The 23,339-nt window shown below is 39.6% G+C and overlaps 2 protein-coding genes across 3 annotated transcripts; one reads left to right on the top strand and one right to left on the bottom strand.

Annotated features, from left to right (window-relative positions):
* Positions 1–130: 130 nt before the first annotated feature.
* On the bottom strand, positions 131–23,005 carry LOC134648881 (uncharacterized). Of its 2 annotated transcripts, none has more exons than XM_063503465.1 (6): positions 22,706–23,005; positions 5,059–5,214; positions 2,425–3,799; positions 1,675–2,329; positions 493–1,562; positions 131–414 (listed from the first exon to the last, which is right to left on the bottom strand). In XM_063503465.1, the coding sequence occupies exons 1-6, from the start codon at positions 22,760–22,762 to the stop codon at positions 317–319; spliced, it is 3,411 nt and encodes a 1,136-aa protein (XP_063359535.1). In that variant the 5' UTR covers positions 22,763–23,005; the 3' UTR covers positions 131–316. The 2 variants fall into 2 exon arrangements, with proteins under 2 accessions (XP_063359535.1, XP_063359536.1); XM_063503466.1 differs by having other exon boundaries at positions 131–409; positions 22,706–23,004.
* On the top strand, positions 7,283–12,135 carry LOC134648880 (uncharacterized). Its single transcript, XM_063503464.1, has 2 exons — positions 7,283–10,965; positions 11,506–12,135. The coding sequence occupies exons 1-2, from the start codon at positions 7,548–7,550 to the stop codon at positions 11,946–11,948; spliced, it is 3,861 nt and encodes a 1,286-aa protein (XP_063359534.1). The 5' UTR covers positions 7,283–7,547; the 3' UTR covers positions 11,949–12,135.
* Positions 23,006–23,339: the final 334 nt, after the last annotated feature.

Raw genomic sequence — 23,339 nt, 5'->3', positions numbered from 1 at the left:
ACAGTTAAATGTATCGAGAAGTGATTTTAACAACTGATGCCTAGATGGCGCTGTACGTTACCATTGCCTTTTGTCTATGCACTTAATTAATGTTTTAAAACGCATTTAGTTTTCAATAAAAGAAACGCAATTTAAGTCGTATACTTTATTAATAACTGTTATTTTGTATTGTTAACCTTAATGTGAGATCAGTATTATTCGATGTTTAATTACCACATAAATTATACAATAGTTGCAAGTTCCATACATAAATACTAATTTAACAGCAATCGGCTAGTTTTTGGCATTCCTTACACGAGCATTACTCTTACTCAGTTCACAATATCTGGCAAGACCGTTGTATATGTACTCTTGTCCTCGATCTCTTATGCGCGTGACTCAGTCCGCTTGGGATATCTCGTTCTGGGAACTGCACTGAAAGACGTTTACATTTAAAGAGGCTGTATTTTATTTTTTGTTAGATTGTTGAAAGCATGCAAACAGCTTACTTACGCAGGTGAATTTTCTCGGGTTTGCTTTGAGTTCTATACTCTTTTGGGGTGTCTTTAATTCTTTCTAACGAGGTTTTTTTCTTCCTAGTCGATCCAGGTCCAGTTGGTACTTTAGTTATGGATGCTACTGTCCCGTTCTTGTCATCGTAATTGATAACGTATTCGTTTCTCCTTGACTTTCTGTCCTTTGAGTAGTGCACTTCCCCGTTTCTGTCGCCAGACTTTAGTTGCAATGAGTTGCGGTGGCGATCAGCAGAATTCGCGCTAGATCGTTTATGGTTGTCTATAGTGTCTTTCTTGGAAGTCGAATGACGACTTGCACTCCTCGCATGCTGAGATTTGCTTGTATCTGTCGAGTCCTTAGTAGGGGTGTCGGAAATCTCAGCAATCTGTCCAGCCATGTTTTTGTCCGCATGTCTAAGTGATTCACTTTGCCTGCTCGTCGACGTTGATCTCTCGTCCTTATTTCTTTTATTTTCTGTTGTAATGCGTTGTGAGTTTACTGAAGGGTCGCTCGGTTGCGGAGCATCTGCAGGTAGTACCCCAACCTTTGAGTCTACTTTCTTTTTCCTCGAGGAGTTTGTTCTTTTATTCAAGCTATCATTATATTTGTCTGCTTTATGGATTTTTTCTCGAGAGTTTGACTGCTTTCGGGTAGATTCTTTATGATCACTATTAGTTTTATTATGTGTTGCACGCGACTTCCGATCTAATTCATATTGATCTGCTTTATGGGTTTCTGTTGGTTTAATATCACTATCCGCTTTCTCATGTCTTGTACGTAATCTTCGTTCTACTATATATTTATCTGCTTTCTGAACGATTTCTCTGTGACCAGTGTCAGTTTTATGTGACTGGCGCAATTTTGTATCTATTTCTGGTTTACGTATTATATCCTCACCATTTATTGGTGTTGCATTATTACATAGTTCTTTGTTTACGTTGACATACGTAGGCACCGCATTGTCGTCGTCGTCGTCCTCTTCGCTTAAATATAATTTAGCGGTATCTGAAGGATGCTGTTCACTAATATAATTCGTTTTCTCTTCCTTTGTTTCATATTTGTTTATCCTAAAACAAAATATAAAATGAAATCCTAATATATCAAAATGAAATTGAAGGTGTTAGTATTTAATATGTATGTATGTAAGTGGTATATTTTAGCTAGCTAAAGAAATATTACCTTGCGGAAACATTTTGTTTGACGTGGTGGGTTCGTCGATGTGTTTTTTCCAAAGAGCTTAATCGATTAGCCTTAGGGGGCTCCGAAATACTTCGAATTGCCGGTGAAGAAGCCTCTTCATATCTTCGTGACCTAGAACGTCTCGTTGTATCTTGTACATTATGTTTTATCACTACGGAATCCTGTTCTACAATAGGCTTTAGTACTGTTACTTTTTCAAAACTGTCGGTATATTTTGTACGCGATCGTGGCGTCGGTATAGGAGCAAAGTTTGTTTTAAGAGGAATATTTTGATATTCCACAGCGTCTTCTGATTCAGCTTCACTGTGACACACACTGTTGGACACACTGTTAGATACTTGCTGAATAAGTCGAACAGATTGGAAAATGTTATCAATTGCTTCATTTTGCATTTTTATTCTGTCTCTGATGAACTTGGGCTTGTCATCTTCTGTATTCTTTTTATCATTCTGAATACCAAAGTAAGTTAGATCAGATTGCCGAAGTTGGCGAGTTTTCAATCTTACTGGTGTCGGAGACATCTGCAATGCCTTCAACTTTTCTTTAACTGAATTGAAGGTGTCAGTAACTTCAGTGGTTGACGAATATTGTTGGCTAGTATTTTGACATTTTGAGCTTACACTCTTGATAAGACCTGAAAAAAAAACATTAATCAGATTTAATGACATATTTGCATTAATATTACGTTATTTGCTTTAAATTTATTATTTAAATTCTTATATTAGTTACCTGCATTAATTGGCCTCGAAGTGAAAGTTTTTAGAGGACTGCTTATATCAGTTTCACTAGCCATGCTAGAGGTTGTTTCATTGCTGCACCTTCTTTCTTGCAACTGTCTATTGATTAATGAAACAGCTGTCAGAACATCTAAATTGTCGCTGCATATACTGGACTTGTTAGCACTCGGAACATCGTCAGCGAGCCCAAGAACCATGTTCTCCCCTAGGAGATATGGTTTGGGCTTAGGAATTTTGTTTTTGAGAATACTTTTTGTAGCTGCTGTATTCTCATCGTTTTCAACTAGCTCACTAGTGTTGTGTTGTAACAAATCAACCATCGTATCATCAGTTGTTTTCTTTTCGAGCAACAGTGTAGTCGGTCTCTCGGGTTTCTTCATTGGTACGAAAGCACTTTTCCTCCTTCTAAAATCATTTGTAGGTGGCGGTTTTTCATCGGTGGCTATAATATTAACTTTCCCAGATTCAGCCGCAAAGTGTAACTCAGTTTTACAAAATTCGACTTTCTTTCGCCTTATTTCGGCTTCTTCAATACCCTGGGCTTTCCTGTGTTGATAGTCTTCTTCAGACTCAAGTGTGATGGGCACTGTAATTGATACTTTACCTGCTGACTGCAGTGTAATACTACTTTCACTTGGTTCTTCTATCAATACATTGTGCCCTCTATTATTAGATATGTATTGATTGGTTTTGTTGAATGAGGTTTGCCGGTTTTTGTTAAGCCAATCTTTGAATGAATCTTCTGGAGGATAATATTTCCTGTCATTTCTCTCATAATCTGCGTGATCATTGACTATTTCAGTTGACTTACAGATGCCACTATCCGTGGAGGACTCCATTGCCAGTGTGTCGTTACAGTGTGAGATGGTTTCGTTCAGCGGATCTGTTTCTTCAAAGCTGTAACTTTTGCGTCTATTAGTCCAATCGTTACTCCCATTCAGTAGTGATTTGTATTTAAGAGTGCTCAGTGATACGGGAGCATCCAATAGTGGGGAAGCTCGACTGGTTAGCTTCATTGTCGAGATGTCACTATTTTCTGAATCATACGAATACTTTCTGAATATATTTTTGTGATGGGGTTTAGGGTCGAGATCGATGATGCTGGCGTTGTCAGTGGACGAAGATTCTTCGCTGGGCATCCTTATTGAGCTCTTGCCGGTGGAACTTTTCCATTTTGAAGGTTGGGAAATTTCCGTGTCGTCTGGTTCTGTCACTTTGTAATTCTCTGTTTCTGGAGTATCTACCAACTCCAAGGGCGTTGATGATATTTCCAGCGGTAGCGACGGTAGCGATGGTAGGGAAGGCGTATCTCCAAACGGTCTGCTGGTTAAAGAAGGAGATAGTAATCTGGTGCCGGAAGATATTACCTGAAATCAACAAAAAGGCAATTTAAAACTCATTTAAAATACATTTATGTAAAGAATTTCAAAGCAACGAAACAATTGAGTTCAGTATTAGAAATTGAAGTAGGTAAGTATGTAGATAAATCTGGTCATTGACTGTCGCTATGAATAGCAAAACATTTTTTTTTAATAACACTGTATTATTTCTCCATAGACTTATTATCATAAGGAGTATGACAAGGTTCCTTCACGTAGTCGCTAGCCGGAGTCTTAATAGATCATATCAATAGACAATAACCTTTAAAAGTGTGTAGTTTTTTATCTTGATGGTTTTAGGGATTATTTTGTCACAATACCGGTCATTGCCCTAACCACTTTTTACTCCTCTCGTTTTTTTTATTTCTTGCTTTAGATATATAAAGCATAGCATCGCTACAAAATCGAACAATTCGTACATACGACCAGATATTAAGAGCCAACAGGAGTGGTCATTTCTCCATACAAACGTACTCGACTGTTTCCTCCGTGGGTTTTGAAGCTAGAGCAATGATTTTTTCAACACAGATTAATATTGTCAATATCTGTGTCGGACCGTTTTGCTTTTTTTGATATTTTTGTTTTTTAAGGCGCTAGAGCCCATCAAAAATGGCCTAATTGACTATGCCGCAATGAGAGGCGTGGTATTCAAAACTGATATCAATTAGCCAAAAAAGCAAAACGGTCCGACACAGATAATTTTATAATCATTTAGATTTCCAAATTTGGTTACGATTGGTTAAGTTTTGGAGGAGGAAACAGTCGAGTACGAAACCTCGATTTTAGAGATTTTTACGCAGGATTTTTCGCCTTGTCCTTATCGCACTAGTTTCAGGAGCCGCTTCCGTTAGCGAGACAGGTATATTTACCTCAAATATTTAAATCTCAGCTCCTGTTGGCTCTTAAGACACGTGTTTGAACTAGCCATAATTATCGCTTACCTGTTCAGATTTGTATTATTTAAAAGTTACGTCATCTAATCAATAATTGATCGAGAAAAGTACTGCCTACTTTATCACAGTATAGATACCTACTTTGAGAAAATAAAACTATACCTACTCTCGCACCTCTCACCATAAGAGGTCTGGGTCCTGTAGTCATCAGGTGCTATCGGCTCGTATACGTATGACTTGGTGTGGTGAGAATTGACTATTTTGTCAAAACAGCATTGTAGCGCCAGAAAATATGCTACAGCTTCTGGAGAGCTATATGATGATCTTAAATAATCGTGGTAATGGAATACTTACTCTGCGGGAAGAGTGCACCATGTAGGACGTGGCCGCGCCCGGCCCCGCGGTGGAGTGGTACGCGGCCCGCATGACCCGCATGCGCGCGCCCGGAGCGCTCGCGTGCAGGACTTCCATCGCGCGGGCCACCTGCCGCGTCACGCCGCCTTCTGTCACCTGGAACCACGATGTTTAGCTGTGACTGTTAAACTTTTAAATCGATACAAAATACGGCGCTCAATAGCTATGATAATAATGCGGCTCTAAATAGGCGTCAATAGTTGTAATGCCTGTGGATAGGAAAAAAAGGCTAAAACCGGGTCGAGGGCTATATGTCCTATCTTTTGGAAATTGCCGAATTAAGGCTTAAAGCAATTTACTTTTTTTCTGTTTGCCTCTATAGGAGCCCGGCTTCCGTTTGGCAATCTAAAGCACTTAGTATTATGATATTTATATGGTAACATCATTTGAGCTGTAACTCCACACTGGTCTCTGTAAGTCAACAGACTTACACAATAGAACACTACAGATGAAGCATTTAGGTAAGTTTTTATTTATTTTAGTTATTGCGACAGAACCTGTTGCGCTTGCTTTTAAAAATAAATGAAATGTAGATGTCGCAGTGTCATAAATAAATTGAAAATATCACGACATTTAGTTGGCGCGTAAACTAAATGCAAGTGAACAAACATTTCCTTGTTTATAAGGTAAGAAATAAAAGATGTATATGTCGCAGTAAGATAGATAAAGCCGTTATATAGTTATAACCCTAGGGATATAATTATATGTCGTAACTTAGTTATACGAAAGCGATTCATTACTATCTTACTAGGAATATAACTATAATACGTCTTTAGTTTAGTGATATAGTTATATTACTGGATTCAGTTTAGTGAAATAATTGTAGGTAGGAGTGCGGCGGTGCGGCGGAGGTATAGTTATATCCCTAGGGATATAGTTATATGCCGTATAATACGTATTATAATCATATTCCTAGTAAGATAGTAATATCTTACTAGGAATATTGTTCGCGAGCATGACGCCATCTAGCGGGCATCCCAAGAAGAGGCGGAGTTCCAAGCACGGCCGCGCGGGGGCGCGGCGACAGCCTCTAACACTTTACCATCTTACACGGCAAGGCACACAAGCCGCTCTCGCGATTTTTTTGCCAATTTTATATAAAGTCGCCATACTTTCTAACGTTGTAAATTTTCATTTAATTTAATATAAAAATAAAAACAATTCTGTAAAATCAAAATAAGAAGAAGTCATTGAAGAGCCCCGTCTGCTGTTCCTGAGACCACCTAAAATCGCTAACCTCCCAAACATTGGACCTCCGAGCCGGAAGCTATCAACCAGCGCCAGGATCAGCAAGAAACGGTCAGGTCATCCATTCTTCACCTTCTTCCCTTCAATCGGCATTGTGCTTATACCGTGTCTATTTTGTAACCTTCCAGTGTCGAGCACGTGTCGCATGGTGCGCACGGCCGCCATTACGTGCCAACAACGAGTTTCGGGAATAAACTGTAAGTGCTTTACATTCTCTCACACACACCATGGCTACTCCTAAAACATCAGTGACTCCGATTTCTTTAACTGTTGATTTAAACGATCCGCGTGTCTTGACGCAAAGACGAGGCACACTCAAGGGTAAACTCACGTTGTTCGCTAAATATGTCGCTACGCTTAATAAGGCTAATTTAACGAATATACAAAAAGTCGAGTTACAATTACGTATAAATAATGCCGCGGGTTATTATCAAGATTTCGATGTCGTTCAAACTAGGATCGAGGAGTTAGCAGTGTCGAGTGACCTCCTTAAACATTTAGAATACCGCGAAGAGTTCGAGGGGCAATATTATCAGACAGTGGCCGCAGCGTCCGAATTAGCTGACGTTGGCAACAGTCCCGCTGTTGCTAACGGCAGCGCCGCTGCCCCTGCCAGCGCGGATTCCGTAGGCTATAAGGTTAAATTACCTACAATATCACTCCCCACCTTCGACGGTTCGTACGAGCATTGGTTAGGGTTTAGGGACACGTATACTTCTCTGATACACGATTCTAAGGACCTGGGTGCCATACAAAAGTTTCATTACCTACGCGCAGCCTTAACCGGCACCGCTTTGCAAGTAATTAAGTTCTTGGAATTTTCAGCAGAGAACTATACGACCGCGTGGGAGCTTCTCGAAAACCGTTTCAACAATCATAGGTTACTAACACACAACTACGTAAAGTCACTTTTCAACACGCAATCATTAAACAAAGAATCGGCTACACAGATTAGAAAGCTGATTGACTCTGTGTTACGTTCCCTTCGTGCCCTGAAGACCCTAGGAGAACCTACGGACTCCTGGGACACGTTAGTCATCTATTTAATAGTCACAAAATTAGACGCGGCTACGGAGCGCGAGTGGGAAGAACACAAGGGCTCAGTCAACTCTAATCGGCAGGATTCTACCTCTCGTATTAAGCTAACTGATTTGATTACTTTTTTACAAAACCGTGCAGATATGTTGGAATCTATTGCGGCAAATCATTCCAAAAATACGCACTCAAATTCGCATGACAACAAAAAGTCATCAAATCAGTCGCAATCACACAATGTACACGCAACGCATAGTTATGCTTCTAGCTCCACGGTTTCACAGTCACACACAAACAAATCCAGTTCCAAACGCACTTCGCCTCGCAATTGTCAAATGTGCAACGCTAATCATCCGCTTTATTCGTGTAATAGTTTCCTAGATTTAACTGTACCCGACAGAGTTAAATTGATTGAGGATAAGAAACTATGTCACAATTGTCTTCGCGTTGGTCACACAGTTAACAATTGCTTTTTGGGCCCGTGTAGGATCTGCCAGAAGAAACATAATAGCTTGATTCATAGCCTGAGTAGTGACAGTGACGGTGCATCAGCTTCGGCTGGCAGTGTAAACAACAAGCCACCGGCGAGCGCCGTCCCCGCCACCTCGACTCATCACACTGTTACACTTAATTCGCACACACTCTCACGGCCGTTAACACCGGTTTTATTATCTACTGTAATAGCAGATGTTGCCGATAGCAACAATAAATTGCATAGGGCTAGAGTTTTTCTCGATAATGGCTCAGAACACAGTTATGTCACGCAATCTTTCATAGATAAATTAAATACGCCTTTGGTACAGTCCACTTACAATATTTCAGGGTTAAGCAAACAAGTCACGCAAACCACACACTCGTGTCAGCTTAACATACAGTCTATTAAAGGTGACTACCATGCACGCATCAATTGCATGGTACTCCCTGTCTTAACGGAACCGCTGCCGTCAGCAGCATTAAGCGCGCATTCCATTCGCATTCCAGATAATATTCAACTCTCGGACCCTAACTATTTCAAATCGTCAGATATTGATATATTGTTAGGCGGTGATTATTTCTGGGGCTTGTTAAATAAGGATCGATTTCCTCTCGCAGAAGGGCCTTATTTACAAGATACTAAATTTGGTTGGATCGTCGTGGGTCCGATCAATAATAAACGCATTAAAACAAATAAGACTACTTGTCATTTCACGCAAACTTTAGACACACAATTAAGACAGTTTTGGGAGCTCGAGGAGGTGCCTAAGATAGGAGACGGACTGACTGACGACGAACGCGCCTGTGAACAGCTGTTCGCTTCGACTACGCAACGCGATAAAGATGGTCGTTTTTTAGTACGTTTACCCCTAAAGGAATCAGCTGATGCGCTCGGCGATACCTACGATGTAGCTAGGAGTAGGTTCTTATCATTAGAACGCAAACTCGAGCGGCTCCCGGACTACAAAAAGATGTACTGCGATTTTATGCGTGAGTACATTGAGCTAGGGCACATGTCACTTATACACACATACACAAAGCCTTACTGCTTTCTTGTACACCACGCTGTATTAAAGGACAGTCTCACTACACGCTTAAGGGTCGTTTTCAATGGATCAATGCCCACTAGTTCAGGGAAATCCCTGAACGATTTGCAGTTAGTCGGGCCGACCATACAAAACGATATTTTTTCCATATTGTTACGTTTTCGTGAGCACAGATACGTCGCCTGCGCAGACGTGGCAAAAATGTACAGGCAAGTCCTTATTCAATCCGACCAACGGAACCTTCAACTAATTTTGTGGCGAGAGAACCCTTCGCAGCCGCTAAATGTTTACCAACTTAATACGGTAACTTTCGGTACCTCTTCTGGGGCCTTTTTGGCCATCCGCTGTCTCAATCAGCTGGCAAAGGAATGTGCTGACGAAGAGGTCTCTCGCACCATATTAGAAGACTGTTACGTGGATGACCTAATTACAGGAAATAATGATAAACACGCTTTAATTGACATCTGTGAAAAGGTCACCGACGTACTGCAGTCAGGTTGTTTCCCACTCCGAAAATGGGTATTTAACTTTGACGTTTCGCAATTTTCCTCGTCAAAAATCACATCACGCGAATTGTGTTTAGGCGATAACTGTCAAAGTAAAACACTCGGCTTAGGATGGACTAACAACACTGACGAATTTCATTACACGGCAAAAATACAACAGGATAATAACGAACCGATAACAAAGCGCAAAATATTATCCGTAATTTCACAAATGTATGACCCTCTCGGGCTACTTTCGCCGGCCATAATTATTGCCAAAATATTACTGCAAAAACTATGGCTTTGCCGCTTAGATTGGGACTCGGAAGTACCTGAGGATGTCGCATCTGCCTGGCGTAGATACTTACTCACACATACACAACACATACATAGCCTCCGCATTCCTCGTTATGTAATGAATGCGTCTGCGCATTGCACACAGTTGCACTTTTTTTGTGATGCTAGTCAAGCGGCCTATGGGGCCTGTGCATATGTGCGTACGCTTTCGGGAGATAATAACGAGGTCATTACAGTGCATCTGTTGTGTTCGAAGAGTAAGGTCGCTCCTTTGAAATCCGTCAGTATCGCGAAACTTGAGTTGCTAGGCGCGCTGTTAGCTGCTAGGTTGTACTCAAAAGTAATCAAATCGCTTAAAGTGAAGTTCGATTCTGTGTATTTTTGGTGTGATAGCACAATAGTTCTTGGGTGGGTCCGAATGTCACCCCACACCCTTAAAACCTTTGTTCAAAACAGAGTGTCGGAGATAAACGAGTTAACCGGGAGCGCGCAGTGGTTGCATGTAAGTAGCAAGAATAACGCAGCTGATTTAGTTAGCCGCGGCCTTGAACTTGACGCGCTTATCAATAATTCGTTCTGGTTCAATGGACCGCCCTTCTTGCATGAACCAGAATCTGACTGGTTACCTAGTACTTTATCGCGCACTTCCGAAATAATACCGGCCGATTTACCTGAAATAAAAACAAACACAATTAGTATGACAAGCCAAATTAACACCGATGTATTCGAATTCGACAGGTTTTCGTCTTTTAACCGCTTACGGCGCGCGGGTGCTTATGTTTTACGATTCATAAACAACACACGCATTAAAAACAAGACAAATCGTAAAACTGGCCCGCTGACTGTTGACGAATTGAATGCATCGATGCAACATCTGGCGCGTCTTTCGCAAATGAAATCTTTTCCTGTTGAGTATGACAAGATGATAAATAACTTACCTGTTAAACACACGCGCGGGATTAATAAATTAAATGTCTTCCTAGACACAGATAAAATGATAAGGGTCGGTGGTCGTATTAGTAATGCGACTAGTTTTTCATACGACAAAAAACATCCGATTTTGCTTTGTTCGAAACATCGTTTCACACAGCTTTTGTTTCAGAGTGAACACATACGATTACTGCATGCGCCTCCTAGTCTCCTGCTTGCTACTATCAAAGACTGCTGGTGGCCTCTCGGAGGCACTAATTTAGCCAAGCGAGTGGTACGCACCTGTGTAACCTGCATCCGCATGAAGGCGAAAACCTTTGCACCTATTATGGGTAACTTACCTTCACTACGTTTGGAACCCGGGTTCGCCTTTATGAGCTGCGGGGTAGACTACGCGGGGCCAGTATATGTACTTAACCGTAGGGGTAGGGGAGCTAAGCCTCAAAAGGCATACATCTGTCTGATAGTTTGCTTCACGACGCGCGCAGTTTATCTTGATTTGGTCACAAGTCTTAGTACCGAAGGATACCTACTCGCACTTAAACGCTTTATTTCGCGCCGTGGTAAGCCTAACGTGATATATTCCGACAACGGCCGTTGCTTTGTAGGGGCGATGAAAGAACTTTCGTCGTTCCTACAAGATAACGCGAGTAATATCATTGAGTGTGCCGCTAATGATAACATTAATTTGCATTTTAACCCCCCTTACGCTCCACATATGTCAGGTTTGTGTGAGAGAGCTGTACAGTCTTGCAAATATCACTTGAAGCGCGTTGTTGGCAACGCGAATTTAACTTTTGAGGAATTTAGCACGGTTTTGGCACAGTCCGAAGCCCTCCTAAATTCCAGACCCATGCATCCTCTTTCCACAGACCCAAACGACCTTTCCGCATTAACTCCAGCTCATTTCCTTATTGGCCGACCGCTGACAGCGCCGCCCTGCAAGGACTTGACGGCAGAGACGGGCCGGCTCCCACGCTACGAGATGCTGGAGAAAATGCGACAACACTTTTGGCAGCGGTGGTCGAAACAATATATTTCTGAGCTGCAGACCAGAACGAAGTGGCAGACGCACGGCCAGGATATCGTTCACAACTCCTTAGTTCTGGTCAAAGAAGATAATCTACCACCCCTCAGATGGCGTTTGGGACGGGTGGTAACTCTGTTCACAGGCCACGACGGAGTTTCCCGCGTCGCTGACGTAAAAACAGCGAGCGGGGTCATACGCAGGGCTTTCACCAAGCTTTGCCCTCTCTTGATGCCGGCAGAGAGTGAAGCTGCGCCAGCCCCATCCACATCACCACAACCACATTGAAAGCGGGTGCTTTCAAGGCCGGGGGCATGTTCGCGAGCATGACGCCATCTAGCGGGCATCCCAAGAAGAGGCGGAGTTCCAAGCACGGCCGCGCGGGGGCGCGGCGACAGCCTCTAACACTTTACCATCTTACACGGCAAGGCACACAAGCCGCTCTCGCGATTTTTTTGCCAATTTTATATAAAGTCGCCATACTTTCTAACGTTGTAAATTTTCATTTAATTTAATATAAAAATAAAAACAATTCTGTAAAATCAAAATAAGAAGAAGTCATTGAAGAGCCCCGTCTGCTGTTCCTGAGACCACCTAAAATCGCTAACCTCCCAAACACGATTATAATACGGTATTTGACTAAACTCTATGTAGGTATGTGATTAAATGGTTCTAAATCTGCCAGGGAATCAAAGAAAACAGTAAGTATATTCGTTTTTATTTTTATTACAAAATCAACTTTGTTGGTTGCAATTAGTTGAACATAATCCAGTAATATAGTTCTGTATTACTAAACTAGAAACGTATTATAGTTATATTCCTAGTAAGATATTACTATCTTACTAGGAATATGATTATAATACGTACTATACGGCATATAACTATATCCCTAGGGATATAACTATACCTCCGCCGCACCGCCGCACTCCTACCTACAATTACTATCTTACTAGGAATATGATTATAATACGTACTATACGGCATATAACTATATCCCTAGGGATATACTATACCTCCGCCGCACCGCTGCACTCCTACCTACAATTATTTCACTAAACTGAATCCAGTAATATAACTATATCACTAAACTAAAGACGTATTATAGTTATATTCCTAGTAAGATAGTAATGAATCGCTTTCGTATAACTATGTTACGACATATAATTATATCCCTAGGGTTATAACTATATCACGGCTTTATCTATCTTACTGCGACATATACATCTCGTGAAAGGTTTGTTTAAAGGGTACTTGAATGGAAGCGGTTTTGCACTTGTTCAGAAAAAGACGAACGAGTACTAAGTGTCACCAAGTGTCACGTATCATGTACATAAATGCTATGTCTTCGCCTTTATAAAACGAAAAGATTTTTTTCGTTATAGAGTTCAAAATTTAAAAAAAAAGGTGCTTTGAAAGAAAATAAGCTTTTGCTTCAAACAAAAGCGTGCAAAATCGTTTTAAATATTTCTTAGTTGGCCGTTTTTTTTGCTATTCATTTAGGCATTGAATTTTTTAGTTCATATTTCGAATAGGTGTATACCTACGTACGACGTATGTCAACCTACACACCTAAATCGAACTAAAAAACCACTAAAACATAAACACTCAGCTGGTTTGTAGGTCGCTACTGAAAACTATTTGTCACGACTGGTCGAGCGTAATTTATGCTTGCGTTAATTTATGGATCTCGGTAAACCGATTACCGTGTCACAGGGAAATCATTAAGAGGAGAGGGGACGGTCACTTCTCCATCATCATCCTCGCGTTTGTCCCGGCATTTTGGCCACGGCTCATGGGAGCCTGGGGTCCGCTTGGCAACTAATCCCAGGAATTAGCGTAGGCACTAGTTTTTACGAAAGCGACTGCCATCTGACCTTCCAACCCAGAGGGTAAACTAGGCCTTATTGGGATTAGTCCGGTTGCCTCACGATGTTTTCCTTCACCGAAAAGCGACTGGTAAATATCAAATGATATTTCGTATATAAGTTCCGAAAAACTCATTGGTACGAGCCGGGGTTTGAACCCGCGACCTCCGGATTGCAAGTCGCACGCTCTTACCGCTAGGCCACCAGCGCTTATTAGGGACGGTCACTTCTCCATACAAACGTAATAGTCCTCATTTTCCTCTCTGGATATTGACATTATGGAAAACATTTTTACATACCTAATCGATGTAGGTATATTAACCATAGCTATCCTACGTTTGACTTTTTACGATTTATTTGTTGAAATATTTTCAATAATGTTTAAATCCAGGGAGTAAAATAAGGACTACGTTTGTATGAAAAGGCGATTTCGCGCGGGTCTTCCACTTTCGTCTCAACAAGTACCTACACTACTAGTACACATAGGTACCTACCTATATAATATTTATTTGATTAGAAGTAAAGGTGTGTTATAACTATTATAAAGTTTATTTTACTTTAAAAACTTATTTGAGGAATAAATATAAATATTTTATATTACAACGGTATATTACAACGAATTTGAAAGTTACAAGAAATTAGTTACACGTAAAGCTTACATCTTACTGTAAAGTAGAAGCGTGCTACATAAAATTTGAGAGGTCCACAATTCCTCATAGTTTTTGCGCGGTTCCAAGTAAGTTCTCATATGAAATATTCATGACCACGGTTTATGATGAGCTCAACTGTTATTATAACTGTCTGCCAACGCTGTTGCGCCGCTCGGTGTACAACTGTACTGTACATGTACTGACGGGAACATGCAGTTACTCGCAGTACAGGAATTGGACCGTATTCAGAAATGAAAATTCAGTACCAACACTAAACAATATAAATTTCACCACGTCGAGCTCGTTCACGGTACAATTAGCTAGGTACCAACTCTTAATTGTTATAGCACTACAATTAAATAAAACAGTGCATTCATGTCATAAAGTTTGAATAAAGGCGATCCAATCTCTAAAGAATCGTTCGTTACAGAAAATTGCATCGCATTTAGGTATTGTAACAAATGCGTCTATGCGCTTCCAACTGTAACCAATACAGTTTCGATATCATTTCGATATGGCACATCCACATTTCAGATAAAGACCTCATTGCAAATCCAAAGTCATCGTTGATGTACTGTAAATTAAATACGTGGCCCATAAGCTTTCGCGCAAACTATAGGTAATACCTGCAAACTATAATACGCCCATTTTTTAATGGTCGGTACTTACAGAATACCTACTGTCTTTTATCCAGGATCTAGTAATTATTCATTGGTAAGCGTAGGTTTCTTATTGGACTTACACAATGGCGAGTAAGCAGATAAAACATATCTTATCGAAACAATTGTTGTAAAACCTGCTCAGGCTTAGCAGTACGAACATAGGCGACCTTCGGTAGCAAGTACATTTATTTGCCGTAGTGACGTGATTGCCGATGCGGGGGCGAAATGAAATTGCGAGTCGGGTGATTGCGATCTTCCAATGAACAATGAATGAACTTCTGCAGCTCACAGTGGGTGTCATCTCACATGCCATTGTTTGTCTAAGTCTAATTTAAATCCAATCCAACGGTGGACTGCGCTCAAATGCATTCGATTTTCCACTAGTGGAAAGGGTTGTGCACAAACCAATTCGATTTTAGTAGGTACTATAAGGTTATACCCAAGAGTACCCTACGATGGCTACGATACCCAAGTAGTCATCTGTGATATCAAAATCGTTGCCTAGTTGAGCTTGGTATGACTCTACACCACACTCTATACAAAGTCATTCAAATTAGGTACACAACGTGGCTAAATTTATTCTAGAGAATCAGTTATTTATTATTTAGCGCGTTCTAGAATAGAGCTTACGGAATATTTTCGACGCACCTACATCTATGACCAAAAACCGACAGTAATAAAACAAGCCATCGCGGTCTTAATTAAGCTAATTGCGAATCCGCTACGGCAAATGCCGTTTGACTAGTTTTTGGCGAGCAGATCATTCAGCAGCAACTAATCAATCAATACTTATTTCTTTTTCATTGATTCGGTAACGTTTAGAAAATATAATGATGATCAGGAACATGTATTTATTTAATCAAACGTTAGATTGCTGATATAGTTGCTAAGTTTTAACGGGAAGTCATTTTCTTGTTGCCATTGTTTTAAAGAATTCAATTAAGTCTGCATGCGGTTAAAAAACCTCAAAAAATTAAATTACAAACATCTACATCGTTAATCGTAAACGTTGTTGCAAACCTTAACCGTCATTATTATTGGATCAAGGCGAATTATCTCAGCAAATAAGGTGACGTCATGACGCGATCGAACGCCAACGAAAACCAAAAGTAAGGTCGCAACCCACTGATCTCGAGACACATGACGCTGCAGCGGCACATACGTGATGATGATGGCAGATAACGGTCAGCGCGTTACACAGCGTCCAGAAAAACGTGTGAAATGAATGACGCGTGCTTGCGATAGTTTAACACCCCCGTGCCACTGTCGCTTGTTATGTTATTGTCAACAACACTGTTATCTGAAAAGGCACCATTATGTTAAGTGACCTTAGTGGAGGATTCGCCTATTTCACATTTTTTTGAATTATAAAAACTAGTTGAAACTTGAGATAACTTAAATGTTAAACTTTAACACAAGACGAAAACTAAACTAAGAATTTAAGTAGGTATAGGTACTTAGGTGTCTAATAGGGACCTGTCAACTGAAGGTACTTAACAGACAGGTAGGTACCGCCCCAATGACTTTAGAGCATCGTCATTAGTTTTTCTATACTCTCGTTAAATTATTGCGAATTTTATTGTAAGTAGGTACCTTACTACCTTGTATAATTAAGGTTTAGTTTAGGTACAGCCAACAGAGTGGTGTGATCCGCGTCGAGCGGGTCGTCGACTCGCGGGGGCGAGCGCGCCATATCCACCGACTCGCAAGAAACCACTTAAAAATCCCCACGTTCAACTGATTCATCTGAAATGATTTACATATCCTAATGATTCAGTCCGAACTTCGATCCGATACTGATGTACTTTATATTAACCTAGCTGTTACTAATAGTGTACTATATTCGTTGCCTATAATTAATTATTGACATGTTTAGATTCACTGAAGCAATCTGTTATTTCCGCATTATGAGATGTCCGCGACTAACAGATAATCTCGGACTCATTGTATCGATTCTTGCAAATTATTAATGATTCACTTATTTATCGTCCGGTTATATTTCCCAGATTTTCTTATTGGGGAAATAACGCATATAAGAGCAACGACACATGCCAAGGGTTTCAACAATTCTGTGTTCTGAACCGAAAGGTGGTTTGATCAACTGTTATTTTAGAAAGCCGGTTCAGTTGATGAAAAGTATCAGATCCATTAGTCAAACATACGTGTAAAATGCTACTAAGTATTACCGTTGTTCGAGTAAAACCTATTAATTCTTGCGGCGAGATTTTCGAGTCAACGTCCTTGATTACGCGATTGACATTGATATTACGAAATTAGTTAGTACCTAAGTAGGTATTCGATTTCCTTTGTCGCTATGACTCACAGGTCATCTGCCCGTCATGGAAACTGCTAAACCGTTAGATATTGGTCATATTCACATATTTCCCATTCTGACGACATTTGCGCAATCACGAGAAAGCGAGCAATTCTTACTTCACTCTGGTTATCAAGGATTAGAGGCTAGAGTAGACGTAAACATACATGTATTGATTAATTTCAGTGTGGGCATAAATCTGTCAGATTACCTTCAGGTTAATGTTAGCACTGGCTTGATGATTGCTAGTTAAATGATCATTAAACGACATTAGGCTGCTGGTAATGACGATGCGTACAAACAACACAGCACGGCTGGTCTGGCGCAGCCTCGGCCCGGCCCGCGGCCTTTGCGCAGGATTTCCGGCACCTGCACACGAGCCCCGACCGACCAACAACCTCAGCTAACCCACCCAACGTTTACTCGACTATCAGCTCGTCGCTAATATGACTTCATCCTAATATCTGTAATAGAAATGCTTAGTCTAAGATCAGTCTTATACTGGTTTCTGAAGTCAAACGCATGTATAGTATTGAGAATACTGGCACAGCACAATAAGAAAATTATGCCTTTAGATGTAGACTGTTGATACTTACTAGGTATAGTACTAGTTAATTTCCTATCCTTGACGTGATCGCTCATCTTCATGATGATTACATTAAGTAGCTGAGTGACAATGAATCGCTCGAAGCTTTTCATTTTGTGTTTGTATTGTAAGCATACTTGAATTAAAAGGAATAAGAATGAAGGACGAGCCAGCGGATTTCTTTGTTTTTGTGAACAGGCTCGGCTTGCTCCGCGCGGTTCCGAGCTTTGTCATGTCATTTAGTATGCCAACACCGTCCCGTACATGTTGTCAATACAAATAAAGACCGGTACATATGTTAAATAAGAGTTCTACATCAAACAATGTTTCGCAAATCAGTGAAAGGTGTTGTTTTGTGTAATTGACATGACCACAATAATCTGTTGCGGCAAACAAAAGGAGGCTAATTTGTGTCACGCGCGAAATGTAGCGAAAGAGTTTCATTTTTGCGCTAATAACCTAAACTTTCTTAGCTACGTAGATAATTTAAATTTTCTTCCAATTACGATTCTGCAATGAAAAAAACATCAACGCAGTTTTATCCTTAGATTATAGTTAGCAACATTCTATGTATTATTGATAATAATATAAATGTTCTTATCATAATTTGAATTTAACTGTAATCTTACAATGAAAAAGACATCAACGCGGCTCCTATATCAGAATAGGTTCGCAACGCAACATTACCTCGTTTTAATCTTGCGCAGGCCTCAATTTACTATCAATCACTATCTATGCGGCTATCGAATGATCTAATTAAGTGACAAGACCAAGACCTTGTGGAGCCATGACCCGTCGCCGTGTGCCAGTCTCGTTGTAGGTACCTACCAATAAATTGAAGTGGCCAGGAGCGAGTTAGACAGCGCGTGTAGAGAGCGCACTAAAATTCAGTTTTTCTCATAAAACGAGTTTGACCGATAACAAATCGTGTTTGACCGATAACAAATCGTGTTTTCTTGTTAAAGTAAGTACTAACTTAAATTAAATCTTGATGTTTTTTTCAAAACGACTTTTAATACGCATTCAAGTAGGTATTTATTTTTTAAGGGTTCAGGGGAAAAGATAAAAATATTCCATTTTTGTTATTCTAGGACACGTACCGTAGATGAATTAAAAATTTGCCTGTTTATTGAATAATAAACAGGCAAATTTTAATTTCCCGATTCATCTTAGATTCAAAGTTAACGTATGTTAGGTAGGTAATACACTGCTACATGTAGGATGTGTCTCATGTGTCCTATGTAGGTACCCAATTGTATGAAATTGGACTATAGTTCTATAAATAAATTAAATATTTCTTAGGTATAGTTTTCCCTAGAATTACTACCGGGAAGAATGTAATTCTTTCCTCTCTGTATCGGTTTCTATATTAAACATACCTACCTAAGTTTCAATCAAGTCATATCGAGGGATGTCATGGATCGATGCACTTACACAGAACCCTATTAATGTACTTACATAACCCACAGTTGCTAACAATAACGTTTCCTATGAATAGAGGAGCGCAAAAACTACATTTTATTACGAAATACTTTTATAGAAACTAGTTTTTACCTACCTACCTATACGACTTGAAGCTTCTCTTACAAAAATTATATCAAAAACATTTGAATTATGTTACGTTCACCTTTATTTGTGTACCTACCTACTTTAAAAAAGCTTGTCAGTTATATACTTTTTAATAAGTAAAGTCTGCAAAAAAATACGTTGGTTACAAATTGTGATACAGTAGAGGTAGAGCTAATCTAAATTGCAAATCATGGCCAGAACTACATATTGTGTAGGTAGGTATACTTTAGTTTTTCTTAAAGCAAATTGACACGTTTGAAAATAAGTTCAATACCAGATGTCGTACACGTATACTTAACTATTTAAATCAATACACGCCCACCATTCAACTGCCGAAATTGTAAAAAACCACGAGTCCTCGTTCATAAAACCAATATGACCGATTGTTTATTTTATTCGTTCTATGATGTCTTCATTCAATGATCGTGAACACAATTATTTCATGGAAATAATAAGATTTGATTTGTCTATCTATACAGTACGATTTGTTTCATCACACAAATACTCTTACTCGTAGTACTAGGAATCGAACCCAGGGCAATCGAACCTCATTCGTAGGTAAGGTCGGTACCGGCGACTAGGCTACGCAAGCCCTTCGTTCATTGGTAGATAACACCTTTACAATTCCTATCAATAGTCGTCTAACAAATATAATTTTCAAGATAATGATTTCTTATCCATCCTAGAATTGTATGGCTATCAGTTAAATATAGGATAGGGATTCGTTACCTACCTATTCAAACTTGCTCCGTATCTTATCGCCAATGTAAATAATATGTTAAACTAAAATGTTGCAATGTTGTTTGTGGGCAGAAAAGTTACTTAAGTGAGCTTATGTTTTTATTCAAAGTTTCTAACAAAAGTTAACCAAGATTATGACATTGATCATACTGGGGCTAACTGGTCACCTACGAGACTAAGGAACTGAGGTAACCACTATGTACCTATCTATATTTATAATGAGATTATAGAGAATCTGATGCAAAAACATTGTAATTATTTAATATCATAGGTAGTATGATATGATAATATGTGACGACAAAGAAAACTACTTCGCGGCAGGTAGGTACCTAACGGTAACCGTAACGTAACAAATAACGCAAAAATAGGTAGGTACCTATTTTTGCGTTATTTGTTACGTTACGGTTTAAGTACGATAAAAAGTTTTGTGTTGGTTAACTAGGTACTACCCATTGTTCGGAAGAGCGAGACTTTCCAATTTAATGACATTCGGATGTTGGGACCAGTTTCTATTCTAGCATTGTTCGTAATACAACTATAATGTCTATTTACAAACAATGATATTCATATTCAATGCAATTAGTATCGTATAGCAGGAATAAAGTCAGAAATCACTGACAAAAACATACAGTAAGTAGGTACGTGAAATGAATTAATGAGATGATGCTGTCAGTAGCGTCAACAAAAGCTTTGGTAGGTATGTAATATTAATTCCTGGATAAGCTTATTTGGAAGTAAAGTCGTGAACTTAAAAAGATCAAAAGTCAACTTTTTCATTCATATTCTGTCCTTGATTTTGTAGTTACTAAGGATTAAGTTGATTTAAAAAAAACTGCCTAGTTATTCTAAAAAGAAACACAACTTTAATTGCAACCTAAGTTACGGAAAGCCACTTGCGTAACTATAGCAACAACACAATCATACTAAGTAGTAGGTAGGCAGTTGAGATGCGCTGCAAGTTCTAATTTTTATGAACAGGAAGTTTTCTAATAGAATAGACAAAGCGATCGGTAGCTTCCTCGCATCCGTCGCGACTTTCTCCGATCGATAATCGCAACCGATCCGCGATCTCCATTGTGTTACTTGAAATATGGCGCACTATCTCACGACTTGTGACTTGCCATGCGTTGCGTTATTTTTTATAGCTGTCACGTAACCCTTATGGGATCATTGCCGGTTTTGTAATTAATAGAATAGGTACCTAGGTTAGGTACAGTTAGCTACAATGTTTATGATTCTAGTGCACTAAAATATTAACAGCGACTCTTGCCGTAGAGTCGGTTGAGATATGTATTTTTCATTTCTCATGCTCTGAAAGTTGATCTCTTATTATTTATCTATGAAGCGGGCTGAAAGTGATACGTTTCTGCTCTAGGGCGTTTTACTTTTTTTTCATTTTTTAACGATATCTATAATATGCTATTAAAATTTGGTACTTAATAGATTTGGTGTAAAATTTACATTATGTATCCCCATTCTATAAATAACGATACTTTGAACTAAATTGCTAATTGAAAGTACCCTAAATAAATACTATACGAGTACAAGTTCATATTAGTCATGTTTTATTAAACACCTACACATGTATTATACTTTTCTCGTACCTATTCGAAATGAAAAGTAGAGTGTCTCGAGTCGGTGAAGGTGAAAGGCACCATTTCATCCCTTGGTTAATAATCTAACATTTAATGAGTGTATTATGCTACTATTTAATGTAGGTAGTTATGCTTAATAGGTCAAAAATTGATCCTTATATGCATATACAGTTGCTAAGCATAGGTACGTGTCCTAAGTGATCCCGGGTTTCCGTTTGTTTTGGCCTTAATACCAGAAGCAAAAGTTGGTCTTCCTAAAGCGGTTCAAACGGCATTTCATGAATAGGTAACTCGATTATTTTAATAGGTACATTGTACTTAATCCTTAAAATGAAAACGAGTAGATATCCGGTTTTTATACCCTGTTGCCAAAGAAGCTTTGTTTTTCTAAGTCTGCATCGTAAATTATTTACCCAGGCTAACACTAAACCAGGCGGGCTATAATAAAGTTGCTCATAAAAATACAAAAAGCAAAGTGTACGTATGCGGTATATTTATGTTCCATAAAATTGAAGAAACAAAGAAAAACGAGACACCGTGCCGGACAGGTCTGCGGGACCTCTTTCCGAAGTTGAACCTTACCGTAACGGTATTACAGTAGTGCCATTTAGGTTTTGAGGCAATAGCCTAGCTATGTAGCTCAGGCGATCGCGTCATTCCAAGTTTTAAATACCGTATAAGGGAAGACAACTTTACTCTTTTGGCAATGACCGCTTCTTAATCGAAATGCCATAAGTATAACCGGTAAGGAACATAGCTATATCGTCTATCTATATCATCACCTATCTTTCGCATTCTCATCAGCGTTTAATTAGCAACTATGGATTCTTAACATGTTCCATATTTGGTGGTTAATTGATTTCTAAAGCATGTCATGCATGTAGGCCAGTCTGCATAGTTAAAGTTCTTTCCTAGTGTGGTGTTAAAAGCAGTGTTAAGACTAATTTTTTTAGTACGATTAGTTTTAGTATTTGTTATGTAAACCTATACAAGGAAGTTATTGATAAGCTTTAGTAGGGTCGCTTAAGCTCGGTCGAGCGGAGGGTAGACGCGGCGGCCTCACCTTCCCATATTCGGCGGCTCCAGCCCACTCCCGCCGCCATTGACCTGCCACTTCCATTTCAGTGAGACTTGCTCTCGATCGCTGCAGCTACAGTCGGGAGCGCTCGCTCTTTCGTTGCGCGTACGTCCGCGCGCCGCGCTGGCTCAAAGCCTACTGGCGCGTACGCAGCGCCGAAGCCTTCCGCAGCCCACATAATGTTGTTTCAAGATCGCTATTAGCAAAAACGATACCGATTCGGTGTCAACGCCCACGGCGAACTTAAATCTGCCGCCCAGACTACCGGCCCACACGGCGCGTTATCCTTATCCTGCTGCTGTACAAGGATTTCCTTTACTAGGTAAGGTACCTATTCAGTTTTCATGTCGGGGGCTACTCAATCACTTAGTCTGGGAATTCAAAAGTTATATGGCAGGTAGGTGAATGTGTAGGGTCGTTTTAAACACAACAATAAGTAAAAGCTCATAAATTTAATTAATTAGTTAAATTATTGATTACACAGTCATCAGCCACAAAAAGTTAACACATAATTTATACAGCTGAAACATTAGAAACGAAACAAAACACAGCATTTAAGAACAAACAATAAAAGGAAAAACAAAAAACATCTAATGAAATTTTAGGATTAAAAACTTAC

The sequence above is a fragment of the Cydia amplana genome, chromosome 6 (assembly GCF_948474715.1).
Source record: "Cydia amplana chromosome 6, ilCydAmpl1.1, whole genome shotgun sequence".
In the NCBI taxonomy this organism is placed as follows: Eukaryota; Metazoa; Arthropoda; class Insecta; order Lepidoptera; family Tortricidae; genus Cydia; species Cydia amplana.
This window is presented reverse-complemented; position numbering and strand designations above follow the sequence as displayed.